The 20,539-nt window shown below is 41.2% G+C and overlaps 1 protein-coding gene across 1 annotated transcript in view; it reads right to left on the bottom strand.

Annotated features, from left to right (window-relative positions):
* The window catches only part of MEGF10 (multiple EGF like domains 10), a 184,239-nt gene that overhangs the window by 30,859 nt on the left and 132,841 nt on the right, over positions 1-20,539 (bottom strand). The window contains exons 9-13 of the mRNA XM_005682686.3: positions 18,244-18,456; positions 11,637-11,811; positions 10,206-10,326; positions 9,253-9,416; positions 6,362-6,464 (exon numbers count right to left, since the gene is read on the bottom strand). Coding sequence (XP_005682743.2) covers positions 6,362-6,464; positions 9,253-9,416; positions 10,206-10,326; positions 11,637-11,811; positions 18,244-18,456 — 776 coding nt within the window. The remainder of the gene's footprint in view (positions 1-6,361; positions 6,465-9,252; positions 9,417-10,205; positions 10,327-11,636; positions 11,812-18,243; positions 18,457-20,539) is intronic.

The following is a 20,539-nucleotide window of genomic DNA, read 5'->3' as shown; positions in this document are numbered from 1 at the left end:
AAATGTTAGTCCAGATTATAAAGCAACCGGAGATCTAAAGGATATCTTGAGGAAATTCCTTTGGAATGTTTATCAAAGTACAGATGGAGGCTTTAATATGAGTTACTTTGGGAAACAATTTCCTACACTATTTGGAAGAAGGGACAAAACAGAAAAGGTATATCTTTAAATTTGTAGGATTCTCTGGTTCAATGCAAGTATTTTTTCCTGATAAATGTTCTAACGCTGATAAGGAGATCTGTGAGGGACTGCTTTTGCCAGGACCAAAGACAAAGAGCTCTTTGATAGCCCTCAAGAGTTGCTAGGCAATGGCTGAGTGATCGTGATAAACTTCAGCTAAGCAGCTCTAAAGAAATGCTCATGCATTTAATGCATGATGCATTATGCCTGCGGCCTTCACGTGAAATCAGCATTCACTAGGCATTTGTGATTATGTGAACGCAGTAAATAAATCATTTGGGGTGTTATTATTTCCCCCTCTCAGAGATCTAACCCAAACTCCTGGTCTTGCTTAATATTTTATATTCCTTATGCCAGAATTGCAATATTTGGGCATCAGTGAATGAAGGAAATGATTTCAATTAGATGTCCTGTTCCCAAGCAACCAACTACTAACTATCTATTACAGTGAAGAGTGTGATTTGTTAATAATCACTGGGTTTGGTGATTATAGGGGAGAGGAATCGAAGACACTCAGCAACTGAATACTTGGTCATAACGCTGTCTCTGCTTTTCTAATCCTCTGGACACCCAAGGCATACAGTAGTACAGACAAACAACTCCCCAGTGTATCGACCTCTGCCCGCCCAGTGCCTTCCCTGGGAGCTATAAGCACCTTCCTGCCACCAGGAGCTGGTACCACCTCATCTTCCTGCTCCCAGCACCAAACACCGCAGTTGCATACAAGGTGGAGACACTCCGCAAACGGTCGTTAAATCAAAGTTTTCTCTTTGTATACTATTCATGTAAATGTTAAAGGTCCATTAAAAAGGATCTACTGTTGGTCACCAGGTTGAAAACTATAAGTTTTTTTCATTTTTTCATAAGTAAGTAATGTAAATCAGAGATGTTTGCATTTGCAGTGGCAACAGCAAACCCCAGAAATCATGGTCTGCCTTAGTCTGGACCCAGATAAAAGCAAACAGGACAGGATGCCGGGCAGACTGGTGAAGCTAGAAGCTTGGCTTTTTCTGCAGCCTCTCTTTTAGGAAGGTGGGTGCCTCCCTTCACCCTCACTTTAGGGACCCCATGTTTTGCTTTCAAGTTACTGCCTCTCCCAAGCCCACAAACACGTAACAAAGCATATGCTACATTTTCCCACTCCCCTGTCCACCCCCAATACCTTGAAGGGTCAACTAGTGAGTCATTCATTTGCTTACTATGACAATTCAGGCGTCACAGATCAGTACCTGGAGTTGCAGCTCCCTTACTCAGCTGGTCAAAGTTGGTGCGGGTAGAGCCACTTAGAAAGATATCTCTAAGCTTCTTCTAGTCTTCTGCCACTGGCTATGAGGCTTTCTGTAGCAGAAATGTTCCCCTGGACTTCAACTTCTTCAATCATTAGAATGGCAAGGTAGAGCAGAGGCCAGCCCACAGATGGGTAATGGCTACTACAATTACTGGGGTTCCTTTTCAAGTAACAGACAAAGCCACCAAGTAAGGCTGTGCAGGTTGCACACTGCACAAAAGCCTTTGGCTAAAGGGCTAAGTCAGAGCATAAATCTAGCTTGTTGTTTTCTACTACCAAGAAGCACACTCTGAGGCATTTCAAACCTTTTCTAAATTTATACAAAAGGTACTTTATGGGCTGGCAGTGGCTCCATCCTTCTCACCCACCCTCCAGACTTTCATTCAGTAGGTCTGAAGTGGGGCCAAGAATATACCAGTTAAAGGAGCTCCCAGGTGACAGTGATCTCAGCCAGGGTTGGGAACCAGGCTGGAGGCTGCTTATCCTCCCAGACAGCTGGAAAGAAATCTTGATTAGCTGTAACACTCAGCAAAGAGGTGATCTAGCTGACTGAAGTCAGAGAGGAAAGGAAGGAGAGAAGAACAGGGGCATGTTTCTAGTGTTTTGGGGAAGTACTTTACAAAGCATATCACTCCACTACTCTGGAAACACACATACACATAGACCTAATTATATTTCTGGAATTTCAGGATAATGATTTTGAAAAGTCATCTCACTTATTAGTGTGTGTGTGTGTGTGTAACAGAGGTGTGGGAGACGAAGCCCAGGACACAAGGATGTTTCATTCTTCTCTTTCTCTCTCTTTTTTTTTTTTAACTGCAATCTGCCTCTGTTTGATAAAGTAACCTATTGGCTAAACACATCAATAAATTAAGGTTTTAATTAACAGCATATAATAAAAGTGCATGTCTCTTCTTTTGAAAAATGGTACATTTCTTTTGGAAATAGTATCTAGAATGTCAGATGCAACTTTTGGTTAGTATTTATGGCAGTACATTTTGAAGACTTATTTTATGACTAGGTAAAATGGGACAATCAATTATAGTATAAACAAATAAGAGTCTCATTTCCTTTAAGAAAAAAAAAAAAGACCGTCAAACATTAGAAAAGAGAATGAAGTTACAAAGGTGGTGAATGAGCACCTTGGTGAGACAGCAAGCTGACTTCCTCTCTATAGCACGTTAGAGCCTGACTGCCTCAGTGTCAGTATATCCATTTCTTTGTAAGGAGGGATAAAGCTCTTCTAACCCTTTTTTTTTCAATCCTCACACTCCTAGGCCAGATCCATCTCTCCTCAGGGTCCTCAGCAGCCGAGCACTGTTGGTGTCTCTACAGATCAAATCTCGATAATCTGGTCAAGGGAAGAGTCCAGGTTTCCAAGTTAGATTTCACTGATTCTTTCGCAAAGCCCTTGCTTTTATCCCCCATATTTGCTACCCTCTTTAGCAATTCTCTACATATCACCGAGAGCAAACTCCACAGCAAGGAGAAAGGAAAGAGAATCACTTGCTTCCCTGAATTGAGGTTATTTATTTTGCCCCAAACCTGATATCTAAATGAAAAGCAAAGTTTTTTTTTATTTCAAAATGTCCATATGAAGCACTCATTCAAAATAAGTTTGTGATGAAAAATGATACGTCTACCCAATGTTGACAATGAAATAATACAGAGTCTACTTTTCTTTTAGAAAAACAAGGCAATCCTTGATCCAATTGTAGGGTGTTTTTCAAAACTTCAGCAATTTTCTTTTCCTGTATACACATTTGCTTATACAAGTGTGTTCTGTGAGTGTGGGGGATGACCTCTCTAAACAATGTCTCCCGGCAGCCTTAGATTCTTAACAGACCAAGAGTCCACACAGAAGACCCAGAGAAGTAAGACCCTGGAGCCAGGAAGCAAAGAGATGGTGAGCAACAAGTGATAGAACAATGAAGCAGCAAAACTTCCTCCCTTTGGAGAAGCAGACCAGTCACAGATGGACAGAGGATTACAAGATTATGCCGTGTGACAAAGCCCCTGCATTCCGGCAGGAGCTCCACAGGTCTAAGGCCAGATGGGATCATTTGTCTTACCCCATGACCCAGACTATGGAATGCAACTGACACATTTTCTGGCTGGCTTCAGGCCAAATCATATCTCCTGCTTTTCTCATGTATACAACAGCATGCTTTTCACAAGCTGGTTCTAAACCGTCAAAGCAGGTGTATACTTGATCAATGACTGGTGGGTCCAGGAACATGTCACATTTCCTCTACATTCAGAAGACAAAAGTAGCCTTGGTGGAGTATGGCCCAAAACAAATGATGTGGCTTCTCTATTAGAAAAGCCCTGAATACGCCAGGGGGTTAAAAACGCTAATTGCTTCACTGTGGTCATTGAGAACTTAGTAGTGGTCACTCCATTTGAGAACTTCAGGAACCCCTGCGAAGTCACAAAATCTGGTTTAATTCCTATGTATTAATAGTTTTAACATGTAGTAACTGAGAACCAAGTAGAAACATGGGAAAGTGGAATTTCATACTGTAGAGTCAGAGTTATCTCAGTCTTTGCAAGTCAAGGAGGAACTGGAGGACTGTGGAGTCTGTGTTTCAGTGGGTAGCTCCTAGTGACAGAAAATAAAGTCTGTTACACAAGCCTTGACTTGTTCTGAAGGTAGCTCTCAGACACTAGAAATCAAACACAAGAAGTTTGTTTCAGTTTGTCAGAAGCCTAAGAAGCTCTCAACAAATTGCAAAGAGCTGAGAGACACCACTCCAAAGGTTACTGATGGCATCCTTATTTTCAAAGATCTGAAGACTTAATATTGTTAAGTTGGCACTATTCCTGTCATGGATATATAGACTCAATTCTCTTTAAATTTCCACCCTGTTTCTTTGCAGGAATTAACATGCTGATCCAGAAACACAAAGGGAAATTCAAGGAACCCAGGCTAGCCAAACAATCTTGAAAAAGACCAAAGTTGAAAGACTCACACTTTCCAATTTTAAAATTTTCTACAAAGTTACAGCAATCAAAACAGTATGTTACTTACATAAGGATAGACATATTTGTCAATGGAATAAAACTGACAGCCCAGAAATAAATAAGTCACATTTATGGTCAACTGATTTCTGACAAGGTTATCAAGACAATACAATAGGGGGAAGAAGGCTCTTCTCATCAAATGGTGCTGGGACAGCAGGATTTTGACATAAACAATGGATGGATTTGGACCCTTATGCACACCATATGCCAAAACAAACTCAAAATGTATCAAAGACTTAAATGTAAAAGCTAAAATTATAAAACTCTAAGAAGAATACAGAGGCATAAATCTCCTTTATCTAGGACTAGGCAATGATTTCTTAGACACCAAAAGTACAAGCAACAGAAGAAAAAGTAGATAAACTGAACTTTATAAATATAAAACCTTTTTGGTGGCAAAAGACATCATCAAGAAAGATAAAAATAACTCACAGAGGAAAAATATTTGTAACTCATATATATGAAAAGGTCATAGAGCTAGGGGACAAAGAAACATTACAACTCAATAATACGACAGATCCAAGTTAAAAAACAAGCAAAGTATCTGAAGACATTTCTACAAACAAGATACACAGATGGCCTATGAACACATGAAAAGACGCTCAACATCATTACTTATTGAGGGTATGGAAATCAAGAACACAATGAGATAAGATTTCACACCCACCAGGATGGCTGTAATCAGAAAAGATGGATAAATAACAAGTGTGGTGGGGAGTGGAAATCTCATACATTGCTGGTAGGAATGCAAAATGGTGCAGATGCTTTGGAAAACAAGTGTAGTAGTTCTTGAAAAGGTTAAGCTTAGAGTTACCATACAACCCAGCAATTTCACTCCTAAGTATATACCAAAAATATATACATCCACACAAAAATTGTACATGAATAACAGCATTTTTCATAATATCCAATTAAGGTGGAAACAATTCCAATATTTATCAATGAACAAATGGGTAAATAAAATGCGGTCTATCCAAGCAATGGAATATTATTTGGCAGTCAAAAGGAATGAAGTACTGATATACACTCCAATATGGAAGAACCTTAAAAACATACACTAACAGAAGGAACCCAGATACAAAACACCACATATAGGCAAGTTTACAGAAACAGAAAGTGGTTGCCTAGGGTAGGGCAAAAGGGGTGGGGCCGCGGATTGGGAGTAAATGAAGAATGGCTGCTAATAGGTACTAACGGGGTTTTGGGAGGGACAATGAAAATTTTCTAAAATTGATAACTGTACAATTCTTTGACTATACTAAAACATATTAAATTCTACACTTTAAATAGGTGAATTCTATGATGTGAGAGTCTATCTGTCTATCTATATACCTATCTATATACCTACCTATAAAGAAGTTGCTGGTTATCTGCACTGATAGTGAGACCTTACCTGAAGTCTCAAGAGAACTGCCATTGCATGATTCAACAAGAAGTCATCCCTGGATTATAGACTGATTGTTGTTGTTGTTCAGTCGCTAAGTCATATCTGACTCTTAGTGATCCCATGGACTGTAGCCCACCAGGCTCCTCTGTCCATCAGATTTCCCAGGCAAGAATACTGGAGTGGGTTGCCATTTCCTCCTCCAGGGTATCTTCCTGGATCAGGGACTGAACCCATGTCTCCTGCATTGACAGACAGATTCTTTACCACTGAGCCACCAGGGAAGCCCACAGATTAATTAGGCCTAGCAGTAATGTTTTGAGGGTAAAGATTTATCACCTGACTGGAGATATTACCATATTTTCTTTTTTTTTGGCGGGGGGGAGGAAAGATTGACCTGTGAGTGTTTCTCTGAGGTAGCAAGGAACAGCACTAGGCACAAATTGGCATGCTTCCCATTTCAAGCAGTGGCCCACGGCTCTCACCTGACCATCCGGGGAGGCAGCGGCAGTGACCCGTGGTGGGGTGGCAGCCATCTGCATGGCTGCAGTCACAGCGCTCAGCACAGTTCAGCCCATAAGTGCCATCCTACATGGAAGACAGCGGTGAGCGATGGGAATCCCACAGCAGGCAACCTCAGTCAGCCATCTAACAAACAGCACCCTCCCCTCCAAAACACTTCTCAGCAGCATGCATTACAATCACCTCCTCCCATGTCTTCTTGGCTCCTAAAATACTGGCTACAAATAGTGTTTTCAAAACACTCAAACCTTAGTTTACGTCTAGCATACAAATGGTGAAACCAACTATGTCAATATGCTGGTGTGCATAGATAAGCATGCCAATTAATTAAAAGAATATTTATCTTATTGTGAGCCATAACTCATAAAAATATTGCCTTTTTGTTCCTAAAGATTTTTATAAAATAGTTCAGTACTCCTTGTAAGGAGTAGGGTATTTTTACCTGTAGGGTATTTTTTTCCCCCCACTAAGGTATAATTCACATACGTTACATTAGTTTCAGGGGTAAAACATAATGATTTGATATTTATATATACTGTGAAATGATTACCACAATAAGTTTAGTTAACATCCATCCCCACACACAACCCCAGAATTTTTTTTTCTCCTACAGAACGTTCTATTTGTTAGTGGAAAAAGAAGACTCTGATCCACATAAAGAAGCCCTATATGTGGAATCTTAAAAAAAAAAAAAAAGTGGTACAAATCAACTTATTTACAAAACAGAAGTAGAATCACAGATGTAGAAAACAAACTTGTGGTTATCAGGGGGTAAGGGGACAGAGGAGGGATAAATTGGGAGATTAGGACTGAGAAATACATACTTCTAAATATAAACTAGATAACTAATAAGGACCTACTATTTAGCACAGGGAAATCTACTTAGCACTCTGTATATGGCAAAGAATCTAAAAAAAAAAGAGTGGATATATGTATATGTATAACTGGTTCACTTTGCTGTAGACCTGAAATTAACACAATGTTGTAAATTAACTATACTCCAATAACGTTTTTTTTAAAAGAAGCCCCCAAAATTTAAAAAACAACATAGTTCTAATTGAATTAAGATCATGTCCATAAGTTGCCAGTGAGATACACAGAACTATAAGGAGAAATGAATACCTTTTGTCACTTTTTCCTAATCAGCATCCTTTCTCCCATGATGACATCTGAACAGCACGAGGCATTCTGAGTCAAGCTCCTAGGCAGGGGTGGACTGCGTGCTGGCACACCCTCCCCATCATCCCCTCCCAGACCTTAATGTTTTCACATGCACATCCGCGTTGGTGGTCCAGCGGAGATGAGACTCTTCACGGACGTGACCATTTAGTTTGTGGGAGAGGAATGAAAGCTCCACATTTACAAGCCCTGTTCCTTCATGCCAGGTCCTGAGGAACTGAGGGAGGGCACTGCAAACCTCCCACAGCACCGAGCACTAAGGACAACAGGGGCTGTGAAAAAACAGGGAGGCACCCAGAACCAGCATTCAACAGGCGACTGCATGCTCAGTCACCCAGTTGTGTCTGACTCTTTGCAACTCCATGGACTATAGCCCGCCAGGTTTCTCTGTCCATGGGATTTTCCAGGCAAGAATACTGGAGTGGGTTGCCATTTTAGTAGGTGTTAAATGACATATTTATTTGTCTAGTGATTATTAAGATAAAACATTTTTTTTAAATTAAGTTCTGCTAATGTTTGCCCAGGCTTATAGGATTTAGCTTTGCCATAATATGAGCCACTAAAAACCATTTCCAGCCGTGGCTGATTTACTAATGCATCTAATAACATACCAAAAAAACAGCCAAGATGGTGTAGATTTGATTTGTCTACACCTAGACTTGCATAAGTGAAAGGTGATCTTGAAGCCCATCTCAGAGCACTGATAATCTGCTCACTGGCGGGTGACAGGAGGCAAAACTACCAAAACTGTGTGCTAGGGGTTTGGAGGGCATGGGGTAGCACCCCGGGCTCTTTAGCTGGGAAATGGGTTGCACTTAATGAGGAGGAAGCCCAGGGAGAAAAGCGCTCTGTGGAAGGGCCCCCTGGAGCTGTCCAGTTCAGGGGGTCATGGTGTCACTTCATCATCGCGTGATCCCCAGGAGGCACAGCATTCATACCACTGAGAGAATGCTTAATGGGTTGGGAGAAAATAACTGCCTAGGGAGAGAAAGCTATGGAATAGAGGGAAGGAAGCTGGCCCCGTACTTTAGAGGGAGAAAGTGAAATGGACTGTTACTACAGGATGCACTGTCCATTGCCCACTCTTGTTGGCCCGCGGCAGACTCAGTACGGGGGCAGGGGCGTATCTCCAAAGTAGGTGAAGGGGAGGGAGTCGGCACTGAACCATGGAAATCTATGGAGATCTGGGTGACTCCAGAGATATTTGTGCTAAAAGACGGCTGTTTCCAAACCTTTCACCACCTCACTGAGCCCTTCTGTGACACCATCACCACCCCCCCATTCAATGCCCTGCCACTTTCCACCCCAAAGGCTGGGGGATTCCCATTATAATGGAAACACAATGTTTGGAGAGTTGACAGGCATACACTGGATGTTTGACAAATACTGATGACTGGTTGCCATGAAGAGATGGGTATATTAGAACAGAGAAAACAGGGGGAGAGGTGGGAGGAACTAGGAGAGAGGGGATAAAAGGGATTCTCACAAAGCTGCCTAACCAATTTCTGCATCTTTCCCTCTTCTTACCCTGTATCCAATCTGAGTTCAAACATTTCAGTTCTTCTACAGTGACTCTAGTTTGGTTCACAGTAAGGGACTTTAAATCATGAAGTCTGCAAAAAATAAGCTAACCCTCTGCCATCGGATCCTCCCGGCCCTCCCAGCTGAGTCATACCTGGCAGGGAAATTCACATTTCTCCCCACGCCATCCAGGGGCACAGGTGCAGGTCCCATCCAGGGTGTTGCAGGCTCCGCCATTGAAGCACTGGCAGGTTAAGTTGCAGCCAAAACCCCATGTGCCGCTGGGGCAGCTGATGGAGCAGTCCACCCCGTGCCAGCCTGCCATGATGACGAGAGTGCCAGGGCACGTGAACAAACAAAGGCAGCACGGAGCTGGCCAGCCTCTCTCAGCCACACTTCCCTTTAGAAACATCTTGGAGGTAGGCAGCAGTGCCCCTGCCCTAGCGCGGGCAGCAGGGCTCTGCCGTGCCACGTAAAGCCTTTCTCAGAACTGAACCAGAGCGCCGGCACAGCTGTCAAGGGAGAAGCACTACTGGGCTACTGGGGGAAAAGAGATCAAGTTGGGGGCACCTCACTATCTGACATGCAGTGATGCACACTGTGGGGTGTGGAGTTTTGTGCAGGTCAGGAAATAAAATATTTATATGGGAAGGAAAAGGAAAGTGCGTTTGAAAGAACATCCCCATCTTTAAAGCAGGACCCCATGAACCATGAACAGTGAGTGTCCACAGCCCTGGCTGCTGCAGAAACTATGGATAAAGATGCTCTGGCCCCCACTTACAATCGGGTGCTTGACTGCATCTCTTGTCAGGACTCCAGGCCAATCAGTTTAGGGGCACAGACACAGGTCTGCTTGCTTACTCTTCCCCAAAGCACAGAGACTCATTGATTTTTGGAACTGGCAGCAGCTTCAGAGATCATCTCACGGGAGCCTCTCCCCTTGACTCTGGAAAGCAGGAGAGCCCTTCCCAGGTGAGGGTCTTTGCTGAGTCCGGGCACTGTATTTTGGCAAAGCTGGAGCTAGAATCCTGGTCAAGGTTTCTTTTCCTGTGTCTTTAGGAGCTAACAGGACTGGGAATCAGATAACAGACTCATTCACCCACTCACCTGCATTGCAAGTACAAGATCCATCCACAGGAGAGCAGACAGCATCATTTTTACAGCTGCAGAGCGAGGAACAGTTTATCCCATAGGTCCCCAGAGGGCATGGGATGGAGCAGTCAATTCCCTAGACAAGCACAAATAGGAAAATGTGTGCAGCTTGACCGTCTGAAATACGGCCAACACAAATATATAAAAATATATCTTGGCTGTGCTGATTATACTCTCTCATTTTAACACATTGTATTTTTTTAAATGGTTTTATAACTATTCAGATGTACAAACTGTACAGATCCAAGGGCAATGCCACCTGGCCTATATTTAGGATAAAAGTATTGAATATGACCCCCAAAACCCTGCTGCCTTCATTACTTTTCCTTGGTAGCAAACACAAAATCCTCTGTCCTTGCTCATACATGTAGATATAGAAAAACAAGCTGCAGCTGTAAAATTAGTCTATAAATAAACATAAATATGAACTATACATTAAATTGCAATGATTCCTAGACTGCTTTATATAATATATAATATGATCAGTAGGTACAGCAAAGAAACAGAACACATTTAGCCTGGAGCATGATTCAATTTATTATCTGACAGAGAGCATTAAACACAGAAGTTGGTCACCGAAGGTGACTGGAGGTCACCTCCTTTAAAAGCAGAAGAGACAAAGAGACTCTTAAGGCTAATTCAAGGGCTCAACCAAAGCATTGTGACCCAGGTTAGAAAACCCTGTAAAGATCTCAGCTCTGAGACTTTGTGACCCACTCGTTCTATATTATATGCTCTGGAATAATCATCAACATTCTTCACAGTTTAATGTTCTCTTTAAAATGGGAGAAAATAATTCAAGAGCAGCCCATTTTCCTTTAAAACAAAAATTACTAATCTGTGGCTAAGAAATCCTGGAAACTAGCAAAATTCTGCTTTATGAGCTTATAGGCGTATTTGAAAGGTCTGGATTCTCAAAGGGACTGAAAAACTTACATACTACTAATCCTTGGCTGTTAATACCTAATAAATGCTAACTATGACTTCAAATTGCATGGAATTAAAACATAAACTGTGGACAATAAAACGTATCCTATTTGGAAAAGTAATTTCTTTGCTGCCTATAAATTATCTACATGATGAGATAATTACATAGTTACATAAGGAATAATTAAAATACATCTTACTTCATGATATATATTAATTAAATTATTAAATATTAATGCCACTTTAGAGTTTTACCAGCTTGCCCAGGCATCATTTTCAAGTAATTATTTATACCTCTCATTATTTTTTTTCTCTTTATTTTCTTCCTTGTTAATGATGCGATCGGTTTTTTGCACATTCACTGGACTTCAGAGAAAGGTCATATAAATCATGGTATCAATGTGCCCTAAGTGGCACCCCTCCTCTCCTCCTTCTGTGGAAGTAGCCCAAGCCACTCACTTTGAATCCTGGGGCACAGATGCACTGTCCTGTCACACTGTCACAGTCAGCCCCATTCTGGCAGCTGCAGATCTGTTGGCAAGCTTCCCCATAGAATCCAGGAGAACACGTCTCATTACAGTAGAGTCCCGACCAGCCTGGCTTGCAGGCACACTCTCCAGACATGGGGTGACAGCTGAGGGATGTGGATGAAAAGAGCAAGTCACTCGCGGGTAAACATGACACCCAAGGCTTGTACAAATGTTGCTCTAGCCATGATCACGAAATGTGTTGGTAATTCCATACACAACAATTTAAACTTCATTCTCAGGCTTGATATGGTTTAATTAATCGGCTTAAACCTGACTGGTACCACAAATGGTGCATGAAATCAGCATCATGCTCTAGCAGGATGACTCTTGCAACTGTGTCCCTTTGTCTGAAACTCATTTTAATTTTTGTCAAGTGAAAGCACTAACACAATCAGAGGTCAACTAGATAAGAGGATCTGGAGAACTCCATCCAACAAACACCACCAAGTCAGTGAGCAAGGGTCAGTCCAAACCCCAGAAGCAGTGACCTTTTCAGCCTAGCCTACTTCTCTCAGCTCCCCATACCTGGTGGCAGAGCAGCTGTCTCTACCTGAAACGGCAGCCACGTTGATGGGCCAGGCACCCAGCTGTCATTCCACAGCAAATGGACACATCAGCTGTGCTGAGGCATGGGTTAACGAGGCTCACACAATAGGGTGCTCTGTATCGCTCAAAACACACGTGCTTCTCGCCAAAGGAAAATCTGAACAATCAAACCAGCTCTGCTCACAACTGGAAGACTGTTGAAGATGGTCTTCCTCCCCTAATGGAGATAAAACCCTCCCCTTAACTTGGGCTATAACAAAACCCACTGTCTCATCTAGACATCTGCTAAATGACCTCTCACCAGAGGACTGTTCACAGATTTTCTGCAAAGAACCATGACCTGGAAGGGATAAGGACTGAGGCTGTAAATTTCAGCTCTCCCACAACCTGGCCAACCACAGTGAAAGTACATAACCTCCCTGGGCCTGACATCCTAATCTGTCAATTGAGGGTCTCACCATACCTAATTTCATTTCCTGTCTTTTTCTGAAAGAAAATGGCTGTAGGTTAGACAGTTTGCTACTCATTTTCAGAAATTTATTTAAATATGCTTTTGGACCCCTGTTGCAACTAAGTGCCCATAAACAAAGGCTTAGGCATCCATCACAAGCATGACTCAGGAAACATGGAAGGAAGGAATATCCAAGCACTATATATAAGATGGCTTCTTGGGTATAGGAGATTTGGATTCCAAAAACAAGATCTGAATCTCAAGTCTACTTAGAATTACTCAGATCTATGTATCTGGTATTTACCATTGGGCAAAACACCCAACATCTCCATGGCTTCTCAAACTTAACCCATTATACATGGAGCCCTGGCTCTCCCCTTTCTTCATTCCTCACTCAGTGTTTCCTCTCCATTGCTGCTACTGCTACTAAGTCACTTCAGTCGTGTCCGACTCTGTGAGAAGCCATAGACAGCAGCCCACCAGGCTCTGCCGTCCCTGGGATTCTCCAGGCAAGAGTGCTGGAGTGGATTGCCATTTCCTTCTCCAATGCATGAAAGTGAAAAGTGAAAGTGAAGTCGCTCAGTCATGTCCGACTCTTAGCGCCCCCATGGACTGCAGCCCACCAGGCTCCTCCGTCCATGGGATTTTCCAGGCAAGAGTACTGGAGTGGGGTTCCATTCCTCTCCATTATTTCCCACTAAAGCAATGGAACCAACCAGCCACTCAGCAGTTTAAGTTAAAAACCTCAGTTATTCTTAATAACTCTCTCTCTCATCTCCTATATTGCCTCCATCACTAGGACCTAACCATTCTAACTCCACAATACATCTCAACTCTATCCATAACTCTCCATCTTCAGTGTCACCATCCTACTCCGGGGCAAGGGTATCTGTCTTCTCCACTCCTGAAGAGCCTTTCAATCTTCCTTCCTGTGTTCACTCATGAATCATCAACTAAAAAACAGATCATATGGTATCATCTTCCTTAAAATTCTTCAAAGGCTCCCTTAGAAGCCTACACTCAGAGTAAAATGCATACTGTTTAATATAGGTAGAGTGAAAATTATTTGCTGTCTAAACCAGGGCATTTTTAAGAATAAAGAGAAAGTTACTAACAATTACATTAGGACAACAGACCTAAACCAAACAGTTCGGAGACATTTATCCGAGACATCGGATAAATGATGACCTTAGGAGTCGGTGATGGACAGAGAAGGCTGGCGTGCTGCGTACAATCTTATTCTTACCATCCTTCCCTTGATACCGTCCTTCCCTTGTTTCCCTTCCCCTCTAGGCTTCGAGCTCCAGAAGAACGAGAATTAAGTGTGTTTCGTTACCATACAGTGTGCCCATGGTAAACACAGATTGAGTGAACAGGTGAAAACATCAGAGTTGATGTGTGTGTGTCAGTGGGGGTGGGAAGCTGGGCATAGAATCTGCCTCCCCTGATCTCTCCAAGTCATCCAGCCTTGTTAAAGTATAATCTGTATGTCTGCATACAAAGGCCGGATGTCCCCTAAAATTAGTTTTTAAAATCTCAACTCTGTAGCTTAAAAGGAATCACCATTAATTGCAGGGAACAGTCATTTAAGTGACATTTATGATGATACTGCAAGCGGATGTACAGACCAGCACTGAATGTGTGCTAACACCATGCTAAGCAATCCACATGTGGATGATTTCATTTAATGCTCACAACGTTAGGTATGACTCTATTTTTTAAATGAGGGAACAGAGATCTGGAAAGAGGTACTAATTATTCCAAGTCTCACACAGGTAATGGCAGACTCAAACTTGAACCCAGATTTCTTTCTCTGTTTCCACACCAAAGGAAAAGGAAATTTGATAGCAGTCTGGTAGGAGGGCTAGATATGAAAAGGAATTGTTAAAACTTAGGATTTTGCACAGATAAAAGGGTTATTATTAGGACCAATAGAAGCCTGAATTCTGCAAAAAGCAGGGGCAAATTTAATTTTATTTTAGCAAGGCCCTACATATGACAAAAAGAAAAGAAATATTCCAAATGATGAACTGGTTAAAGTAGTTTACCTTAAGACAGATACTATTTTTAAAAAGGACATCTTTTGGTAGGAAATGTTACTCAATAATAAAAAGCAAAAAGCAATATACACGGTATAGATATAAATGTTAAACAGAATAGACAATTCAGGGACAGGAAATTGAACTAAGGTAGAGGCAGACAGAGAAATTGATATTCAATGCCCCCCAGTGAGTATTAGTGCAGCATACTGGTTCTCAGATTGATTGACACCAAAATTAGTATTCTGCAATTTGTAATTAGATGTAGGAAACTAGAGCACTTTGGAGGCATTTGATGGGCTCTCATGCAGGCAGCTTAATTGGTAATGAGATTTACGTGTCGTTGTTAGAGGAGCAGAGTGGAGGGTGAAGGGTAATATCCTCCTACCTGATTTCTTTCTAAACAACAGATCACTTTGTGTAATATGGAAATCAGATTATACACAGATAGGAATACCTACCATTTTATACATTTACATATATAACTAGATAAAAACATTCTAGTAAATTTTTCAATTTAAGAGTTCAATTATTACAGGTATCCAATATAATGTTGGCTAAAATAGAGTCACTGAACTTCTTTGTATTCATTTCCTTAGATATTATTAATGCTCAAATATATGACAATTAGGTGGCATTTGCAAGTAGGCACATCCTGATTGCCCACAGCTATTAAATGTCCTTATTAACAAGAGCTAATATACATATCTCATGTGGAATCTCAGTGAATCTTGAATTTTTTTTCCTATTCAAAATTATTTCCACTACAAAAGTCAGTTTTAAGAATTCCAGGTCACAGAGAATGCCCTTAGGCTCTATAATAGTACTGTAATTGAAAATACTAACATCACTTATAAATATATTTAAATTCATTTCAACCTTATGATAGCTTGAAAAATAAAAATGGTTACAGATGCATGGTAACTCCACCCCCTAAGAGGTGGAGTATAAGGAAGCTGGACTCGGTTATGATGCCTTCTCTGTCTGGAGAGACATTAGCAAATGTGGTATAACCAAAGGTTTGGAAAGCATTTGCATGTTGGGGCTTGCCCTGTCTCTTACAGCTGTTGAGAAGCCAGTTACCATGTACAGACGCTCAGGCTAATGTGCTAGATTGCTCAGTCACTCCCATCACTCAGCCAAATGCTAGACACATGAGAGACACAGGAATTCCAGCCTCTAGTTGATCTGCCAACTGAATACACACAGACCACCAGAAGAACCACCAAGGTGAGCCCAGCCCAAAGAGTCAAGCAAGAAATCACCAGCTAATACATAAATGTTGTTTTATATCCCTAAGTTTGGGATAGGCTTTTTGTTGTTGCTGTTCTATACAGCAAAACTAACTGATACAAACCCTTACTCAAATATATGGCTTCAACATATGTCGATATGTGAACATTCATAGAACTCAAAATTTACCTAAAGATACTATAAATTAATAGTTTTCATTTCATTAGTTATCTCGATAATTATAACAAAGGATTTTAGGATAGACATGTACTATGCAATAGCAAGCTACACACTTGTCTGACTAAATGGTAGGCTAAACTTTGAATTAATACAAAGATTCTATGCCTTTTGGTTCTAAGGAACTTTGTGTTTTCAGGAATTTTACACAGAAGTCCGAGATTTAAGAGTAGAAGGGTGGCTCCAACTGTGAATTCAAAAAGACAAGAGTCATATAATCAATGGTCAACTGGTTTTAATAGGAATTTGTACAAGTTAATCTTTTAAAATAGCTTTTATTATTTAGGGAAGCACTTCATAGGCTAATGGTCTTTGATCTTCTGATTATTTGTTATATATTATCAGACAGATTTTAATGTTCTTTTGATCTATGTAACTGTCAAATAAGTTCATTTACTTCTTTGTTAAAGCATATGTGCTTAGGTACACATGACATATGTCAAATTTATACAATATTGACATCAATCAAATAACTGTCAACTTGTACCCTGCATCTGCTATTATGATAATTTCAGCAAAATCAGCATTTCCTCTGCTTTTCCAATTCTTCTCCAAGCAGAGATCCTTTGTATAGGTTTATTAATCTATTTGATTTCAGACTGTATCTACATTCAATGAAACAGCACACCGGCCTTAGCTATTACCAGTGAGAATTACCTTTCACTGGGACAAACCTTACACTGCAGGAAAGGCAGCCAAAATTCAACACTGGAGAGTTGAAAAACAACCCAAATCCTGTAGAGATTATTCATTTTTACTCTCCAAATGTTTATTTAACCTGTCCTGTAAAGATGGTGATATTTCCCAATGAAGAAGACCAGAAATTGACTAAAGAAGCTTGCTAACTGCTGGAGACACATTCAGAATGCACTTCTTTAATATGCCCACTAAAATGTATTTCAGTGCATGCACACACACTGCAAAGTCTTTTTTTTTTTTTTGCTCCCAACAATGGTTTAAAGAAGAGACCAACCACAGGCTTCTATTTACTTTTAACTTTAGTACATTTGAGATTTAATGTGATCAAAAGTTATCTTTCAGAAGGATAAATGAAGTAACAGCTGTGATGAATGCAAATAAAGGTAACTCTGGTATCATCTGAACTGCTATATTATGTACCACATTATGGTCAAACTCAACTTTTCCAGCAGTATGTAAACGAGGCCCAGAATTCTAAGTGATGTGTATCTGGTCCTTGGGGGAGGCAGAGGAAGAAATGGTTGGAAAGACATTTTCAGGGGCAGACAAAGTACAGTAAAGTGGGTGGGACTTTGGTTTCCTGTTCTTAAGTTCTTCGAGAGATTTTTGAGCCTTTAAAAGACCCCTGTGAGTTCTATGTTCAAGTAATCAGTTCTGAACACACATCTCACATGTGGCAACCACAAGTGAAGCACTTTCTCAAAACTTCCACCGGTACACTTCCTGCCTATATAGACACTGAGCAAAGAGGCTGCCACGAGACTCATTCTGTGATGGTTTTACATACCCACCTGGGCTTAACCTATGTCTCTCATTGCATCTTGGCTGCTAAGGGAATGTCACAGAATCCCTCTCTTAGGGAAACATTGTACTAACCTCAGCAAGTTTAATTTTTTCCAGTGGTCATTAACAGAGAATAGGATTTCATATCCATCCACAGCCAGAACAACTTTAGCACTTCTGACTTGGACCACTGAGTGTAAAAGTCTTCCATATACTGCCCAGGATGATCCAGAGGCAGGAAGGGTCTCAGGATGGGAATATCTCTGCCGATCCCTTCTTCCAAATAGTGGATAGTTGTGTTAGTCACTCAGTCGTGTCTGACTCTGTGACCCCATGGACTATAGCCTGACAGGCTCCTCTGTCCATGAAACTCTCCAGGCAAGAATATTGGAGTGGGTTGCCATTTCCTCCTCCAGGAGATCATTCCAACCCAAGGATCGAACCTGAGTCTCCTGCATTGCAGGTAGATTCTGTACCATCTGAGTCATCAGGGATCCTACAGTGAAAACTTTAATAGAACACATCACACAGGGGCAGCTGACCCTCACCTGAGAGTGTTGTCCACATGGCAGGGACACCGCCTGTCACATCTGATGCCATAGAGTCCTTCTGGACACAGGCGCGCTTCACAGCGGTCACCAGAAAAACCCGCTTCGCAGAGGCAGGAGCCACTCACATGGTAACACTTCCCTCCATTGACACACTGGCAGGTCTCCGCACAGCGAACTCCATAGGTGCCAACGGGACACTCATCCTGGCACCTGTCGTGCAGGAGGTGGGAGTGTGAGATCAGTCAGTGCCTTGTGAGAATAAACAGTAGGTTCAGGTGGGTTTTGTTGTATGCACACTTAGATCCTTTTTGGATTTGATATTTTACTTAGTGATTGTCCCATCATAGATATGAAAAGCATTAAGAAAAATTATAATAGTAACAGTCATATAATCTGTTTAAAGAAATAGTAAAATCAAAATCAAAATATGAATTTGGGATGGGAAGCATGTTTTATACCTAGTCCTTGCTAAAGGTATACATAGCACTTTAGTAGATACCAGGAAAGGGAGAAAATGAATTGCCCAAGTGTGAGTCCCAGCCCATTATTAGGGAATTAAAACATACGCTGTCTCTCAAAAAATGAAACAATGCCATTTGCAGCAAACACGGATGGACCTGGATATTATCATGTTGAGTAAAGTAAGTCAGAAAAAGACAAGCATCATATAATACCACCTATGTATGGAATCTAAACAAATGACATAAATGAATTTATTTACAAAACAGAAACAGACTCATAGACACAGAAAACAAACTTACAGTTACCAAAGTGGGTAGTGGGTAGAGGGAGATAAATTAGGAGTTTGGTATTAATAGATACACACTACTATATTCAAAATAGGTAAACAGGACCTACTATATATAGCATGGGGAACTATACTCAGTATCTTTTAATAACCTAAAATGGAAAAGAATCTGAAAAAGAATATGTATGTATAACTGCATCACTTTGTTGTTCACTTGAAACTAACACAACATTGTAAATTAACTATTCTTAAATTAAAAAATATATATGCTTTCCCCATTTCAAAATGAAAACTTTGGAGCAGATTCAAAACCAAATGTTAATTCTCTTGGCTTTTATGTTGATATTAATTTTTAACCTCAGCCACATGTCTATCCTTTCAAAGCTGAATGGCAATAACTGCTCCTTATTCAGAAAGTTTTGTAACTTGACAAAGAAAGTCTGAGCTACTGAAATCAGGTGTTCTCAATTTCAACATGGGAAACTCCCGCCAGGAGGCAGTAGAGAGACTGTGAGTTCCTGAACACAAAATTTTTATTAAGTGGGGTTTTGTCCTCTTGGACTTCCCTGGTGGCTCAGATGGTAAAGCGTCTGCCTACAATGCGGGAGACCCGGGTTCAATCCCTGGGTTGGAAAGATCTGCTGGAGAAGGAAATGGCACCCCACTCCAGTATTCTTGCCTGGAAAATTCCATGGACAGAGAAGCCTGGTAGTCTACAGCCCGTGGGGTCCCAAAGAGTTGGACACGACTGAGCAGCTTCACTTTCACTTTCACTTGTTCTCTTGGAAAGAAGGGCTACCAAACAGCAAGGGAAAAAAAAAAATTAGATCTCAAAAATCCACCTTATTGTCTTTTAAAAAATGGCCTTAGATTGTGAGATGAAGATATGCTCTGGGTAAGTTAAATTGGGTGAGAAGCCAAGTTGCTGGAAGGACTCAAGAGAAAATCCTCATGGCTCCATGACGCGTATGCCCTCTATTGGGCCAGCTTTTTCTTTCTGACCAGGCAAGGTGACTTGATAGGATTTTCCACAGCAGAAGGAGTGCTTTCTGCCAAGGGAGAGGCAGCCGGGGTCTTGCCTAGCCAGAGAGCTGCCACAAGCAGAGTACTCTTTGTGAGTCTCAGCAGCCACTTCCCATGTAGATCTCAAGTCATGCCAGACCCAGAGTCAAAAATGTAGGTCAGCACTGCATTTTTTCAGATGGGTACAAGGCAAGCAGCAAGTGCACGATAATGAATCCAAGCAGACTTCAAAGCAACAGGAAAGGGGCTGAAAAGCAAACATTTTCCACAAGGCTTTGCATATTTTTAATGATAGGGTGTGAGGACTAACAATGCCAGGGCTGGATAGGATTCTAGTTAAGAGCAGAGGATAAATCTTGAGAACCCTTTGATATTTTTCTGGTTAACTCTGGTTCTGACATATTTAGGGAAAAGGGACTCTTGCAAATTTGGTTTCACAGACTGTAGACTTTTTTTCAATAGGCAAACTCTTCAAATCAATCACTTGACAAAGTATTAGAAAAGTTCTGGAGTAATTGAACT

The sequence above is a fragment of the Capra hircus genome, chromosome 7, assembly GCF_001704415.2.
Source record: "Capra hircus breed San Clemente chromosome 7, ASM170441v1, whole genome shotgun sequence".
NCBI classification, from domain to species: Eukaryota; Metazoa; Chordata; class Mammalia; order Artiodactyla; family Bovidae; genus Capra; species Capra hircus.
The sequence above is the reverse complement of the archived record's forward strand: the minus strand, read 5'-3'. Positions and strand labels throughout refer to the sequence as shown.